Genomic DNA, 18,113 nt, shown 5'->3' with positions numbered 1-18,113 from the left:
TCTTTATGTTTTCAATCTCTTTATGTTTTCTACACCAAAGAATCTGCTGCTAATTGTCATAGTTTTGCAGCCTCCACATTAATGGATGGGAATTTATGATATGCCTTGGATTTCTAGGAGCTGCACGGTATGTCACTCTTTATTAGAGGCGTACTGCTGATAATTTTGTAAGCTTATAGCCTTTAATTATAACTTCTACCTCTGGTAGTTCTTTGTTTATTTATACATGTCTTTTATCTCTATTATTTTCACCTGGATTAATTAAGGAAAAGAATTACAATCTTATGGATCAAGTGTTCCAGTTCAGGGGAATATTACATAAAAAACTCTCATCGGATTACCAAAAAAGCAGAAGGAACTAAATCAACCTTATGGAGCTATCTGTGCATCCCCTAGTTGGGTTCTTGATCCACATGGCTTACTTAACCTATTGCCTCTTACCATCTCCGCATTTTACTGCAAAATATTATAGGATATATTTAAAGATTAAAATTATCATATTCTTATTTTCTTCCGTTTATTTAGAACTTGTTAATTCTTTTTAATGTAGTAGATTACTAGTCTTGTACGTGTCTTTCTTGTGGATTCTGGTTTGATATTAACTTTTTGTATGACAGAAAATATTATACTGGAATTCAAGAAAATATTAATGTAGCTCACCATGGAGAGAAACAAGCACACGGAAGAAGAATCATTATCAAATAACGGCGAACAAACACCATGTAATTTCATAGCATTAGTAAACAAATGCATGAGAATATTCATATAGCATTGTAATAATCCTATCAAAAGGAAAAAGGTAGTCTTATTGGTTCAAGTTTATTTATATAAGGATGGTAGTATGGTGATGGTGAAGGTAGTGGTATTATTAGGTAACTGATGTTATGGTTGGTGGATTGATGTTATGATTTGTGGATTGTGTTGGTTTTAAGACAATGTCTTATTTATGGCATGCTAATTTACAAACAGTTTCTAGCATTTTTTTTTGTAAAAGCGTTGTAATATGTCTTTATAGTGTTGCTAATAATCAGTGTAAAATGTTACAAAAAACACTAAAAAGCGTTGCAAAAAACACTAAAAAGCGTTGCAAAAAACACTAAAAAGGGTTACAAAAAGGTTGCATTGATACCCCACATGCGGGCCTCATTGTGGGGCCCACAAATATTTACTGATAGCCCAAACCCTACTGTAACACTTTTCAAGACCTATTGCAACCCCGTTGGTGTTGCAATAGCACGTTTCTGTAACGGATAAACAAGGGTTGCAGTAGGGTGTCACCGGGGTTGCAAAAAACTCTATGGCAACGTCTAAAATTGCAAACCCGAAAAAGAGTCATCATAGCCTTTTTTCGGCCTTTAGCAACGCTTTTTTGGCCTTTAGTAACGGTTTCTTGGGATTGCGGAATTCAATCTATGGCGTAGTGCTTGTACCTCTTACGGAAGGTCACGAGTTTGATCCCTGATGTGTGCGTGTGTTATCAACAACATCTCCTAAAAAAAACTCACAACACAAGACAGAGAGGTCAAGAACTTAACAGTGCACCAAATAAGTTCAATGTTTGTTTGTGTAAACTCACCAATATTTCTATCATTGACATTCGATTTCTATGCTTGTTTATGGCCCACCAACCTTAAGTTGATAATTAATTTACAAGTTTCTGATGCTTGCGATTTGCACTTTTCATAGTAAAGTTTAATTAGTTAAAACGATGACATATTTTATATCTTCCAATGGAGTGGTAAAAAAGAATATATATAAGAAACTTCTCAAAATATAGAGTAAAAAAACTTGTTCGTAATTAAAGTCTAGCCCCCAATATTGAAGGCGGGGGCGGACCCACCATATAATTTCAAACGAGGCTCAAATATTTTTTCACTCTAACTCAAGAAACAGCTAATAAATGAGCAACATAAATTAAAAATATGAAATCGAAAGCATAATTTTATTCATGCTATTAATTTGAAATTCAACATGTAGGTTGAACAAGTAACAAGGATACTAGTTTATGACAAAAAAAATATTAACAGATTGATAAGAAATACAAGCTATGTTCGTCAACTATTATTACAAAAATTAAAATTTCCTGGTCTCAAATGGAGGTATTAACAATATATCCCATCATACTATATGTCCTGCTTCTTATTACTAAAGACGCTCTGCCAGGAGATGGAAATGATCATGAATAAATACTGGTGGAACTCGAATCCACGGCAAAATGGAGGTATGAACTTGCTTGTTTGGGGTGATATGAGCATTTCTAAACACAGAGGTGGTCTGGGATTTCGAAGCCTGTACGGATTTAATATTGCCTTGGTTGGTAAATGGTGCTGGAAGTTTATTAAGGGGCCTTAATCGCTTGTAGCTCGTCTTTATAAAGCTTGATATTTTCCTAATTGTAGTCTTCTGCAGGCTCGAATGCAATCAGGAGTAAGCTTTATTTGGTCAGGGTTGGTGACTGCGAAAGATTCATTGTACAATGGTTTCAGGTGGGTTCTAGGGGATGGGATGGATATTAATGCCGTCAAAGATCCTTGGCTCAGAAATAAGGAGGGTTTCTGTGTAGATCAGGGGCCTGCGTATGGAGCGCCCAATATCTCTGTTTCTGACTTCATCATGGGTGATACTAGACGTTGGGATGAGCCTAAGGTATGTGACTTTTTTTCAGAAGATGATGCGCGATTGATATTAGAAACTAGGATCCCTAATGGCTCTGTTAAGGATCGCATTGCTTGGACAAAGTCCTTAGATGGCAAATATACTGTCAAATCGGGGTATCAACACTGGTGTGACACTAACATGGGCAACACGAACGCTGTGCAGAGTAGTGGCTGGAGCAAACTTTGGCGTTTAAATGTCCGTCATAAAGTTAAAACCTTTCTGTGGAGGTTCTGCCGTAATAATGTTCCTGTACGCAATAGATTAAAATCTGGAAGTGTGGACCGGCCAATCATCTATCCCATGTCTGATTTAGACGTTGAAAACTTACTGCATGTGTTCTTTGACTGTCTGTTTGCGTCTAGTTGCTGGCAATATGTTGTAATATCTTTAGACATGAGTGAAGTTGAGTATGCTCCTGATTGGATTCTCCCAATGCTAAGTACGGCCGGGCAAGTTCAGTTAGTCCAATCATCTATCCCATGTCTGATTTAGACGTCGAAAACTTACTGCATGTGTTCTTTGACTGTCTGTTTGCGTCTAGTTGCTGGCAATATGTTGTAATATCTTTAGACATGAGTGAAGTTGAGTATGCTCCTGATTGGATTCTCCCAATGCTAAGTACGGCCGGGCAAGTTCAGTTAGTCCAAATAGCTAGAGTGTTGTGGGGGATCTGGTTCTTCCGAAACAAAAAAGTGTGGGATGACAAATCAGTTAACGGAAGGATAGCCATGAATTGGAGTTCTAAATACTTTGCTGATTGGAATGTAGCAAAGAAGAGTCGAGCAGCAACGCCAGCTACCAGCACCATAACTAGTCAGACCTCTCCGCACAAATGAAAACTCCAGCGATTGGTTCTTATAAACTGAATACAGATACAACAATCAAGCTAGGAGATAGTACTTTCTCTGTTGGCCTAATTCTACGTAATCACGAAGGTGGATTTGTTATGGGTAAAGTCAGGAAGCTGTTAATGGTGAGTTCTGTTTTTGAGGCCGAAGTTGATGCCATCAGGGAGGGTCTCCAGTGGGTGTTTACGTTGCCGTACCAAAGAATCAAGGTGGAATATGATTCTCTCCTTGCTGTTCATGCTCTCAGTCGTCCTAATGATATTGCTCTAGAAGTCAGTTTTGTCCTAGATGAATGTCGTGCTATTATTCATTTTAGACCGGATTTGTCGATTAATTTTGCTAAAAGGCAAGCAAACAAAGCAGCCCATTTGATGGCTCGACTTCCTTGTTTGCTAGAATGCCCAAGCATTTTTACGTCTCCTCCTAGTAGTTTGGTGAAGGCTCTGCTGTATGATGTTCCTGCTTAATGAAATTCATTTTGCTTAAAAATAAAATAAAATAGTAGTTAGTAATAAATGTAACTAGTTGGTCATTTCCCACCGTTATTTCTCTATAGGTGATAAGATCATTTCCTACCCCATGGACGTGGTAGGAATACCCAAGATAATGAGTCAAATTCATTAAATAAGGAACACTATCTTAAATTAAAATAACCCCAGATAAAACATATAAAAAACTAAAAATTGGTATTTAAAAACATGATATATCATATACGAAGTTATTAGAGTGATATAGAAGTAAAAAATAGTGAAATGAATACTCACACTCGTTGAGTTGTCACTGAACAAAGGTTGAGATAGGAGAGCCGCGGGAAGGCAAGTTTATAGGACAATCATTTAGGCCATTAGGACAATCAACAATTTAATAATGGAAAATATGAATTAAAAAATCATTCCTTACTTAAGTTGGTAGTGATGGTGTAATTAATGAAATCATTTTGCATATGAGAACTCATACAGACATATGCATGCACAATTGTAATAAACTAAAACTCAATCTGCAATTTGATCAAACCCATACAGACATATGCATGCACAGTTGTTTCTAAAGTTTTCTCATTTTTTACTCAAAAGGAAATTACAAGGCATATATAGAAAGGCACACATAAACGTGGCTGAAGAATAGAAAATAAACCAACTCATATAATGACTCCATTACTAATTCAAACTCTTACACCAGACTAATTCACTATAGACATATTTGTGTTACATAAGTAAATCACCCTTTTAATCTCTTAGTTAATTGCATGTTAGTTAATAATCTTAGTTATAAACAATCTCAACTTGTTATCATCTTAGTATTGAATAATAACCATGCCATCGTTGCATAAGTACATTAATTGAAATTAACCTAAACCAGTCTCTATGGGAACGAACTAGAATTAATTCAATATTACTTGCGATAGCGTATATTTGCGTGAATATTAGCGCCTATTTTCATCCTTACAGCTGTGTAGAGAATTTGAGATATGAATAAGTCATTTTACAGAATATTAAAATTATTTTATGTTCAATTATACTGAATATTTATTGTTGATTTATTGATTACAAATTTAAGTCAGAAATAGAGATTAACCGGCTAATGAAAGTAGATTGTGAATGGCATGTGCTTCTGGACAAAGGCAAGTTTACTCTATCCCCTTATTCATGCTTATTAAATTTTAAAAATCATTTTATTTTATGTTTATTTATCTTGAAAATATATTTTCCTTCTAAATCCTGAAAAATATGGACGTGCTATCCCTTTTGTACATAGAATATTCATTTGGGTAATTTATCTCTTTGAATAATGATGACTTTAAATCTAGGTGTGTTTATTTTTTTTGAACCACCAAATTGTCTACAACTTCAACTCAAACATCCAAGCCCTCAGAAGTGCCAGATGAATTTAAGGTGGATCATACAAAGAACTTTAATGGTGAGCCAATAGTTCCCAAGGATGAGCCTATAGACTGGGATAGTTTGACTCTTCTTGAACTTAACTTGCCAATCTTCAACGAGCTAAAGAAGACAAAGACATGAGCAATCAAGAAGGTCAAGCCTGTGAAACTCAGAACCAAAACCTTAACCAAAGCTCAACCAACTGTCAACAAGGGAGATCTTCTATATATCTGTGACATCAAGGAGTTTTCAGATATAAATCTTTATATGGATGAACTAGAAGAAGTGAGAGCAATTGATGCTCACGGAAATTTCCCTGAAGGACTGGTGTTTAAATACAAGGGTGGGAAAGAGATTATATGGTCCCTTCACAGAATTATTCAAGAAAGTTGTTCTGTTCTGATAAAGATCTTCTTATCCTTCAAGAAAAATTTTGGATTCAATGTGACTGCCAAGAAATTTGTTATAAAGAACACAGAAGAACTCAGGAACAGAAAAGCCTCAAATGCACTTCGAAGAACACTATCCATTCCCTTCACAGGAAATACAGTGCACTTTAGGCCTTACTAGATGATCGAATTCATGGATGACAAAGGTGTTAGAAGATTCTTCAGATTGGGTGACTAGTTGAGCATCTCAAGAAATGAGACTCTATTGGAAATGCAAGAAAAGTTGGTTCTATCAAATGCTGAAGAATTTGAATTTCACAGACAACTCCAAAATCAAATAGAAGAAAATAACTGGAAGCTTGGGAAGAAATCAAGATAATCAATGAAATAGAAATCATCTGCTCAGACTAGAGGAGCACCTTGAAAATGATTGTGAGAACTCTTTGTACACATTACTTTATTCAATCTTCAAATAAACTGTAGCACTTACTAGTTTTATGTACCATTATTCATCTGTTCATTTAGGGTGTTTTGTTATCCTCAAATTTCTCTTAATTTATGGCTACAGTTCCAGTAGACATAAATTGGAGGAGATTATTAGGAATATGTTATGAACTTGATGATAAGTTGAACAAAACACCTGAGTAGATTTAACTTAATGTATTTGTAGCTCTCGACGGATGTTCCAATATATTCCCGACGGATGAAGTTTATAGTCTCGACGGATAACAATTGAACATCCATCGAGAGTGTAACTTATGTAACAATAAGTCTTGTAGCACATTTTTGCTAATAACAATGCACTAGGAGATGTTGTAGAATTCTTTAAGTCATGTTGAGTACTAGATTGATATACAGAATAGGTTGGCTAAATGTAAATATATGATGTCTTGTAATTTTGTATAAGTGAAATAGAGTCAAATGACGGAAAGGCTCTCGACGGATGATCTACAAAGGCTCACGACGGATAATCACCAAGGCTCCCGACGGTTGACGAACATAGTCCCGACGGATAATCATATTTAAAATAGCAGTTGACCGTGACAACACAGTCACATGTGTCGAGTGTTTGCAAATGGAATGTGGCAGCCTAATTTCAGGATTTAGAGAGCAAATAGCATTACCATTTCCATGCAATTATGAAGATATTCAAAGATGTTGGATAGAGTAATGAAGAAGCATGGAATTAGACTAGAAACAATTTTTGTTTTATTTGTTTGTCTTTTTATCATGTAACTTGGTAGTATATAAACCAAGTGTAGGAAGTAGAACAAAAAAACTGAGTAAGCATAATTTTCAGAGAGATAGATAAAGTTGTATTCGTTAAGAATTTCTCTGTAATTTTGTAATTTCACTTGTAAGCAGCTGTGTGCTATTAAAGCATCACACAGTTCTCATCTTTATATATATCTCTGCTGGATAAGTTCAAATCCACCCGAAAATTTTAAAAGTCTTGTGTTTTATTACTTTGTGTTTTGATTTCTATTTTTTTTTATTTCGCACTTCTTACAAAATCAAACAAAGATATATATTAGGAAAGAACATTCTTAAAATCAGAAAAAGAAGTCACAATTACATTCAACCCACCTTGTGTAATTTTTGTTGCATTATTTGGGAATAACATATTGGGAATTGAGAAATGTTAACATATAATAGAAACCCGAAATCTGAATTTATTTAAAATTCATAATGCCAAAAATCCTAAATATAAACTTTTGTCATGACTGGGATCCCATAATCTTCAACATTAAAGGAAATTGAGATGATTGTACAAACAGATGTCAATAGATATATTACCACACCAGAGTGACAATATATAATCTAATCATCAAGCCTAGCTAATTTTGGTATGTTCAGCAACTCTCTAAGATCCCATTCCATGTACAGATGATCCCATTCCCATTGTGCAGTTTCTTGCATTTTCTTAATCCATGACTGGTTGGCTTTAAATCGTACCTGCTCGTGGAAACCCTGTTATATAACCAGATCAGCCAGCACCTTTTGCCTAGTATATTAATAAAACTCTAGAAGAAAATAATAATGCTTGTACCGACTGTTAATTAAAACTCACCGCACTACTGATAGGATTCATTTGAACAGGATCTGTTACCGTAAATTTAGATGGAGTTGGTGTATCATTTCTATACGCTGGCTTAACCTGGCCTTCTGCAACTCTACAAGAACAATCCATATATATGATTAAAGTTTGACGTGAACAAGAAAAATATCTAGTTGGGCAGGTGATTAAATTTATAAAAAAAAAAACTAGCATGGAGTGTTTTATCGCTCATAGACCCTTAATAGATATGCACAGTTGTATATGTATACAATGATAACTAAACTAAAAATTATTTATACACCTTTTGATGTCAGACCAAGAATTGATTTCTCGAAGAATAACCATTGCAGCTAGCTTCTTTGGTATATGAAGGCAAAAGATTTGTTATAAATTTGTGGAGAGAAGAATAAAAGCCTGAGCTTTTTTTATAGCTGTTTAAGTACCTACCTCCTGCAAGATATTCAATAAATTTCAGATCTCTTTTATTTATATATTGGTATTAAAATAGTGGGGATTATAGATACTGTATTATTTGGAATATTTGACCGTTTCTACTTGTAAATCTTTCGGTTTTACTTGTAAATCTGCTGATATTTGTAGTACTTTTACTCAAAAAATGTTTTGGAGATATAACATTCATATACTATACTTAAGCACATGATGACGTGAATGATGATGAAATCGATACCAAGTGTGTACTTGCCTGAGCATGCTGAGGTACATAATGATAAAATATATATGATTATAATTTCCCTACTTTGATTTTTATGTATCTTACCAAAAAAAAATTATTGTTCTTTCTACATCTATATGATTTTATGTTAGTAAAGGTGTTAACCGCCGAAGAAATATTTCAAAAATTATTGACATAGATAGTTACAAAACTGTAAACTTTAAAAGGATCATGGACATTAACCGAGAACATCATCAAAAAAAACTTGTGCATTAGTTACAATTTTTTTCTTTATCTTTGTAATCCTAATCCTAAACTTTGATGGTACTTCAGCTTTTATGGCTTTACTACTAGAAGCTCTCGACATCTTGACCAACCACTACAAGAAATATGGCTATTTGTGACCGAAAAACTGCGGCGGAAAAAAATGTGCGCCCAACTTACGACGGAAAAAAGTAAAACGTCGTAATTATTTATGACAAAACTCAAAACCGTCGCAAATCCGACGATTTGATTATTTCGTCGTAGTGTAAAAATTCCGTCGTAATTGAGCATATTTCTTGTAGTTAACTATAAATGAGTGCGGCTGCTTTCGATCGAATTTATGTGCACGAGTAAATTGAATCAACTACGATCGAATTTAGAAACGGCCAAATTCATCAATCGGTTATATTTAGCAGCTAAATTCAACCAATTTTTTATTCGATTGAATTTAGTACCTACCAAAAAAATGAGGGAAACTTCCCTCTAACAACTTGAGTTTTAACAACTTGAGTTTTGAAAAATGAATTATATCATATTTGTTCAAATTTAGTAAATGATTATAGCGGAAAATATCCCACCTTTTTTAAATTTATTGAAAGCGAAAAATTTGCCACTAAAGAAAAAACACTGAAAATTTTTCATTTCCCAAAGTTAAAAAAAAAATTATGCTCTGAGTTTTAAATTTTTTATGATGTCCCACTTGTATCTGTCCTTGTTGAACTCACTGTTACGAAAATAAAATGTTTCATACATGTCTGCAACCTTTTCATCATGTTATATTATCAAAAGTTACCTTATCATTCATGTACTTTAATATTTAGTTGATGTATTATTTATCTTTTTTAACGTACTTCACAAAATTATAGGATAATCATAACATATCGCGTGAATAAAAATAAAATTGATAAAAAGAAAATTATTTCGAGCCCTTTGTAACTACAAATTCTATATCTAATTCACACCAAATCTTTGGCTTGACCTCTTGCTTAGTTTGTGGGTGCAATATGCATTGCTTTGTGAATTTAGTTGTTATAAATGGTATTAAAGTTCAATCCGAGGGGAGTGGTTTAGTAAATTTTTACAAAGAGGGACAACTATCCAATAAATTAAGGTGATTGTAACATCTTGCAAAGATGAACTCACAACTAATAAATATAGCTCTGCCCGAGTAACCTGACATAATATATATAAACCTAATTAAACTCAGTAGATAGTATGGACTTGATGATAATAATTATTGGGTAATTATTTGATGGGTAAATAATTAATATTATAATTAAATTAGGTAACTTGTCATGACCACCAAGTTTGTGATAAATATGCTAAATTTGTGATGACTACACATGGACATGTTTTTTTAAAGAATATTTACTAATTAAATATTTTAAAGAAGACTTTTAATAATTTTTACTTGTTTTTAATCAATTTTAATGTCTAGAAATATATAGAATATATTAATATTATATTTTATTATTTTAACATATTTTATCATACTTTAATTTTACATGCATTTTTAAAGATGTAGGTCTCTAGAGTGTCCAAACTATACTCCTCTTTGAACTATTTTCTTCAGATAATCAAAACTGCCTTACTATATAGGATAATTAGAACACATGTATAAGTACTTTTTTATTAGCTGAAGGCATGTTTATTTTTAAAGTTAAGATGGAAAGAGTTGTAAATAAAGATTAGGCTAAAGTTCTCATTTTATCTTGTATAAATGATAATTTACATTCCATTTTTTTATCAAAATGAGTAAGTTTTGAGGTGTTACACCTACTATCTAAAATAAACCAATTCTTGCTTTCATGTTATAAAATATGAATTAGTACAATATATTTTGTTAAAATTGAAATATTGAGACATTTTAACAATTAACTTTTCATTATTAATCAACTTAACTGCTTGTGTCCAATTTAAACACAATTAAATTATTTATTTTTAGGTGGAAATGAAGTCTTGACTCAAAATTCTCACCCATTTTGGTCATATAGCTCAGAACTATAACTTTTAAATGGAAAATAATTTGAATGATTATCCTATAAATTCATTAAGCATGAATGATTATTATTAAACTTTTGGTTCAATTAAAAAAATAATTGTATTATAATATTGCAAATATAAACATTATTTTCTCACATGATATTTATCTAATAAATAAAAATGTCAATATGATTTTAAAATTTATATCTTTACAAATAATGAAAGACATTACCAGAGATAAATTTAAAAAATTGTAATTATAATGTAATTATATTTATGCATTTATTTATTCAAAAATTAGAAAATAAAAATTATTGCATTGCATAGGTTCCGTAAGTAATAACATACATTTTATTTAGGAGAGTCCAATCAACAATATAATGATGCTAATGTTAGGGGAATTAAGAAAAATATACCATATCCACATAAAAAAATGAAGAGAATCCACAATATATATAAATATATATAAATAAATATATATTAAAATTGTATGGTGTCCAGCTTTTTTTCTTACAGTCCTTGACTCCATCTATATTCAACAAATAAAATATCTTGTAAAAGTGTTAACTTACTAAACATGTTTCACAAATATTATTATATCAATATGCAATATTCAAATATCATACAAATACATTTACAAGTATTATGTTCTGCAACTAAACATGTATGTTATATGAACATTTATATAAACTAAGCATGTTATATAAAATAATATATTTTACAATGTTTTTGTAAAATGTATGAAATCCACAAGATTTATAATAAAATAGTGATATTTTAGAACATCGTGACTTGGATTTGAAACGCTTTTGTAAAATTGTATAGTAACGGTCATGGTACCCATTTTGGTTTGCTGGAAACTTGATGTTGGATTATGATTTGTTAATTGAATGTGTGGTTTTTATGCATTGCTAGTATTATTTACAGCAAGTATCTTTCATTTTTTTAAAAAAAATATTTGTTGTTATTTTATCGAATAATGTTGCTACAAAGTTACAAAATCATTACAATAGGGTCAAAATCATTACAATATCTTGATTAAAATCATTATCATTGATCTACAGTTAAACCTCGATTAAGTAATATCCGATAAAGTAATAACCTCGCTTAAGTAATAATTTTCATCGGTCCCAACTTGGGCCAATGTTGTAAAGTAATATTCTCGCTAAAAGCATAAGATAATAAAAAATTCGAAAGTCATTAAGGGCCCAAGTAATATGTAAAGTAATAATTCCATAATTATATATATATATATACTGTATAATGTATATGATTACAAAATTTAATTCTTATTAAAATATGAATCTATTGTAGCTTGTTTCTTCTTTCCACCAAAGCCAAAATTAATCTCGTCCTTGACTTTATGTAAAGCAAAAATAACTCCTGGTATGTTTTGCTCGTGTTGTAACAAGTAATTGTTCAAAGTGGTGAGTGCTTGAAATGCTTCCTTTGATGACACGCTTGGGATGACATTGCTATCGTCGGGTTCAGGATCAGTCCCTTCATCAGTGCTCATTACCGACTCAATGATTTCTTCATCCGTAGGTGATTCCATAACCGCATCATTCTCGTTTGGATAGTTTAAGAGATGCTCGACATCCATCACATTCCTATATCGTAAATTAGAGATAACTTCATTTAATCCTTCGACGCCTTCATTTATTTCTCCAAGTTCTTGTTCATCATTTTCTTCTGAACGAATCTTGCAATGCCGAAAACAATTTGCAATTGTGGTTGTTTTCACATCAATATTCCAAGCCATGTTAGCAAAACTAATAGCATTCAAGATATTAACTTTTTGGATATAAGTAATCATAATAAAAGTAATTTTAGATCAAGTACATTGCATGTGATTAATTCTAGTTTTTATACGTACATTATATATTATACTGTACCACGTAAACATAAAAATTCGGTAAAGTAATAAAATATTATTTTATCGATAAAGTAATAAAATATTATTATATCGATAAAGTAATAAATTCGGTAAAGTAATATTTTTTCCCGGTCCCAAGGGTATTACTTTAAAGAGGTTTAACTGTAATATTGTTGCCTTAAAGTCACTAAAATGACACGGATTTAAACTAATGTAATGTTATTTAGGCGTTGCAGTAGACTGCTATTTGTTGCTATATGAATTTATTGTAATGAAAAAAATTCATTACTATAAGATGTTATATTCGTTACTAAATCGAGTAATTACAACGCACTCGGATGCAACAACGCCCAATTTTGTCCTATTTGTTGTCATAGAATCTGTTGCAATATAAATAGCACATAAGGCAATATTTTTTCGGCGTTACTATAAGCAATCTATGTTGTAGTGGAACTTAATAACAAGCTGTAAGATAGTTTGGTAAATATTCGGTAGCATATGAAAATTAGTATTAGTTAGCCATAACATTTATTCCCCCTCCAAGTGTAGAATTTTATTTGGTACCATGTCTTTGGGATACTAACATTTTTGTAATAGTAAAAGTATCGATCAAATGGCTTATTTCTTGGAAATGCTGATTTGAGGACTCCTATCACTACACCATAGATTGCTTATAGCAACGCCGAGATAACATTGCCTTATGTGCTATATATGTTGCAATAGAGTCTATGGCAACAAATATGCAAAAATTGGGCGTTGTACCTGATTGCGTTGCAATTGGTCGATTTAGCAACGAATATAACACCCTGTAGCAACGAAAATAATTCATTGCAATAAAAGGAAATAGCAACAAATATTCAACGCCTAAATATTATTGCAGTAGCTTTAATTCGTTACTTTTTAATGACTTTCAGGAAACAATATTATACCAATGGCAATGATTTTAACCAAGATATTGCTATGATATTGACTCATATTGCAATAATTTTGACCCCTATTGCAATATTTTTATGCCTTTTTAGCAACATAATTCTATGAAATAGCAACAATATTTTTCTAAAAAAATTGAGCAGGTTCTTGTTATAAATACAGTTAGCCATGCAAATAAGCCACAAATTTCAATTAGATTAATTCATCAAGTCACAATCCAATCATCAAGATCCAACAGTCCAAAAGCGGTACCATGATCGTTAGAATGTAATGTTACAACGCATTCCCAACCAAAGTATGTCAATCTAAGTCGCATACGTAAATTAGCCAATAAAGTCTAAGGCATAATTTAAAAAAAAAGACTTAGTCTAGCTAGACAGAGCTAGATAATGAAAATTACTAAGTTCAAATAAGGCATAATAGACGATCAAGTAGCTAGCTAGGCAGATTCGTCTCCACCATCCGAATCGACCTCAGCACCATCTTCATCGCTCTCATCTCCTCCGTCCTCGTCCCCATCATCATCATCTTTGTCTTACTCATCGTCATCTGATCCATCAACCTCAACCGAGCTTTCACCACACAATTCGTCGACATTCATATTTATAGCAGGATTCATCTCTTCCGATCTCCGCAAAATCTTCATGAGCTTCTTATTCAACTTGTCGTCCATTTCAGCAGCAATTTCTTCCCTCACCTTTTCCACATCTGCAGAATCTGCGTGGCCAGTTTTTGCCAACTGTTTATTTGATTTCCTTGTTCTGCCACTTCTTCCCAATAGCCAGTTTGGTCCATGAGCTTCAAAATCGAGCTCTGCCGTCTTTTCACTATCATCATCGGCTAATTCATCATCTGGGTTTGCCTGCAAATATATGCCAATTCATTACTAAATAATTGCAATAACATAATCGACAAAAAAAACTGCAAATATGTATAAACAATTTTTACCCTGTTTGTATGACCCTTGCGAGTTTTTGGATACAATTGACGTTTTGCAGCAATTGTTGTAGATTCACCATCCAAGTTATCAATTTTCTACGATAAAAGAACCTAGAATTAGTATTCGTACATAAATGAAATTAAATACGCCAAAAATAGATCAGTGGCTTAACGTACCATTTTACCACTATAAGAAAAAAGGCTAAATTCGACCGAAAAAATCGGTCAAATTTAGTTTAATTCGACCGCACAACTAAATTCGGCCGATTTTGAATCGGTTGTAATAAAGGGAGTCGAATTTAGGAGTTCGGTCGTATTTAACTAAATTCGACCGGCTAATTACGACCGCTTAAATTCGACCGGAGAAATTCGTTCGAGGTCGGTCAAATATTAATTTTCGCTTCAAATTTAAAAATCCTGCCCAAAAAAATTGAATTTTTTGTAATGATTTAAAAGGCCCGCCCAAAACTCAAATACAACGGCATTTGATGCAAAATACCATCCTAAATTCAACAATATTCAGTGGAATTAACGAACACTGATTTTTAAAAAAAATCGCCGGAAACTGGAAATTTCCCAGAAACCGGTCAGATTGCTACATTCCGGTCAAATTTTTTGGAACAACCATTTTATAAATGAAAACATTCTAATAAAAAATGAATGACTATTTCTAAGAATAAAAACAAACAAGAAATTATTGAGTTTTAGGATTCTCTCAATCAAAACTATTGTTCAGGCCGACAAATACAGTGCCAAATAGTTCAGTACATTCGATTACATACTAGTCACTTATTTCAATTAACTAAAACACATTGCTCTGCTCTACCAAAAATACATATACCTGTCTGTATAATCACTACATATAATTCATCCCCCGCATGGAAGAACAACAATGACGGATGAAGAAACAAATTGACCGGTTCCGCCTATTCACCGGAAAAAACAACAAAACAGCCTCTAAAAAATCCAAATCCACCAACCCAAACAACCAAGCTCCAAATTCAAAAAGAAACATTCAGGAAAAAGATATAAAACAAACACAAATTAATCGCATCTTATCAATCGAAATGTGCATCGACATCCTGAATCGTATACTTACACTCTCCTATAGTGTTTCGTGGCTTAATCGAAAGTCATGGAAAGAACATCCTTAGTGTGGCCCAGAAAATGAGGAGCAGTGGTGCGGTTAGATATGTATCATAAATGGAGCTTACCGTCCTTGTCCCTGGAGCCGGAGAGATCAAAGTGACCATCGGAAAAAAGAACAACGTCTTGAACAAAGTGACTCCGCAATTTCTGAGTTGTTGATTGATGTTGCAACAATTTAGGGTTTATGTTGATTGAAGCTTTAGGGTTTTTTTTGTGAGTTAGTGTTAGTGGGCTGTGTTATGTTGATTTTGAAGGCCCAATATACGGTATGTTAAGATTTGGCAAAAAAAGTGTGCAGTGAATTTGGTTTATTTCAATAAAAAAAATCCTGGAATAGTAATTTTAGTCAATTTATTACAAATTCCCCCAAAAAAGTATGCAATGAATTTTATAATTAAGTTTACTTCTACCTTATTTATTAAAATTTGTATAATATGATGATTAAAATTTATATAAATTTTGAATATAACATTTTTTATCCATTTTAACATTTGTACGGTTGAATCGTTCAATGATTATTTTAATTAAATAGGAGGAATAGGGTTAAAACCTAGCTACTAAACTATAATTGCTATAATATCCAGGAAATGAATGTTAAGATAATAATTTTTTACATACAATCCTAACATTTTTTAATAAACACATCATTATGGTTGGATTATTCAATTTTTTTTAATAAAACATAAACTTCTGCCCTAATTCAAATTCATAAACCCTAAGTTTATCACCGCTAAATTACATATCAATGTAGTATATTGTTATTGCTACAAATCAAGATGTTTATTTTTTTTATCTTTTTTAAAAAAAATACTCAAAAAATAAAATTAATATAATAAATTTATATATTTTTTAAATTAATTTAATAAATATACTTTTTTTTAGTCCTGAATTGGTGTTTCGATTTTTAAATCCAACTGTATGGATATCAATAAATATATATATTAGTGATATAACCAAAGTTTCAGAGCAAAATAATTTTATTTTGTTTGTCATTTTAACAGTCAAACATCAGTTTGACTAGTACAACTAAACAGTGTTTAGTCCTGAATTGGAATTTTAATTTTTTAAAAAATATTTGTCATCATTCTGACCCTATGGATGTCAATAGATATATATTAGTGATATAACCACAGTTTCATATCAAAATAATTTTATTTGGTTTTTCATTTTAATAGTAAAATATCAGTTTGACTAGTACAACTAACTAGTGTTTAGTCTTGAATTGGTGTTTCGATATTTTTAAAAATATTTTTCGTCGAACCAACCATATGGATGTCAATATATATACATATTAATGATATAAACAAAGTTTCATATCAAAATATTTTATTTGGTTTGTCATTTTAACATCAAACATTAGTTTGACTAGTACAACTAACTAGTGTTTAGTCCTCAATTGGGGCTTTGATTTTTTTAAAAATATTTTTCATCGATCCAATCGTATGTATGTCAAAATATATACATATTAATGATATAAACAAAGTTTCAGATTAAAATAATTTTATTTGGTTTGCCATTTTAACAGTCAAAATCGGTTTGACTAGTACAGCTAACTAGTGTTTAATCCTGAATTAGGGTTTTGATTTTTTTAAAAATATTTTTCATGGATCCAACCGTATGGATGTCAATAGATATACATATTAATGATATAAACAAAGTATCAGATCAAAATAATTTTATTTGATTTGTCATTTTAACAGTCAAACATCATTTTGACTAATACAACTAACTAGTGTTTAGTCCTGAATTGGGGTTTTGATTTTTTTAAAAATATTTTACATCAATCCAACCGTATGGATGTCAATATATATACATATTAATGATATAAACAAAGGTTCATATCAAAATAATTTTATTTGGTTTGCCATTTTAACAGTCAAACATCAGTTTGACTAGTATAACTAACTAGTGTTTAGTCTTGAATTGGGGCTTTAATTTTTTTTAAAAATATTTTTCATCGATCCAACCGTATGGATGTCAAAATTTATACATATTAATGATATAAACAAAGTTTCAGATTAAAATAATTTTATTTGGTTTGCCATTTTAACAGTCAAACATCGGTTTGACTAGTACAACTAACTAGTGTTTGGTCCTGAATTGGTGTTTCGATTTTTTAAAAAATATTTTTCATCGATCCAACCATATGGATGTCAATAGATATACATATTAATGATATAACCAAAGTATTAGATCAAAATAATTTTATTTGGTTTGTCATTTTAAGAGTCAAACATCAGTTTGACTAGTACAATTAACTAGTGTTTAGTCCTGAATTGGTGTTTCGATTTTTTAAAAAATATTTTCATCGGTGCAACCGTATGGATGTCAATAGATGTACATATTAATGATATAACCAAAGTATCAGATCAAAATAATTCTAGTTGGTTTGTCATTTTAAAATACAAACATCATTTTGACTAATACAACTAACTAGTGTTTAGTCCTGAATTGGGGTTTTGATT

At 31.7% G+C, this 18,113-nt stretch overlaps 2 protein-coding genes across 2 annotated transcripts; one reads left to right on the top strand and one right to left on the bottom strand.

Annotated features, from left to right (window-relative positions):
- The first annotated feature begins 3,490 nt into the window (after positions 1-3,490).
- Positions 3,491-3,973, top strand: LOC141674955 (uncharacterized). Its single transcript, XM_074481656.1, has one exon. It carries the CDS (start codon positions 3,491-3,493, stop codon positions 3,971-3,973), a length of 483 nt encoding a protein of 160 aa, XP_074337757.1.
- An 8,063-nt stretch (positions 3,974-12,036) lies between these two features.
- Positions 12,037-12,516, bottom strand: LOC141674954 (uncharacterized). The gene has a single exon (XM_074481655.1). It carries the CDS (start codon positions 12,514-12,516, stop codon positions 12,037-12,039), a length of 480 nt encoding a protein of 159 aa, XP_074337756.1.
- Positions 12,517-18,113: the final 5,597 nt, after the last annotated feature.

The sequence above is a fragment of the Apium graveolens genome, chromosome 7, assembly GCF_009905375.1.
Source record: "Apium graveolens cultivar Ventura chromosome 7, ASM990537v1, whole genome shotgun sequence".
In the NCBI taxonomy this organism is placed as follows: domain Eukaryota; kingdom Viridiplantae; phylum Streptophyta; class Magnoliopsida; order Apiales; family Apiaceae; genus Apium; species Apium graveolens.
This window is presented reverse-complemented; position numbering and strand designations above follow the sequence as displayed.

Coding starts and splice junctions, on each gene's coding strand:
- LOC141674955 (XM_074481656.1), top strand. CDS start 3,491: ATGAAAACTCCAGCGATTGGTTCTTATAAACTGAATACAGATACAACA.
- LOC141674954 (XM_074481655.1), bottom strand. CDS start 12,516: ATGGCTTGGAATATTGATGTGAAAACAACCACAATTGCAAATTGTTTT.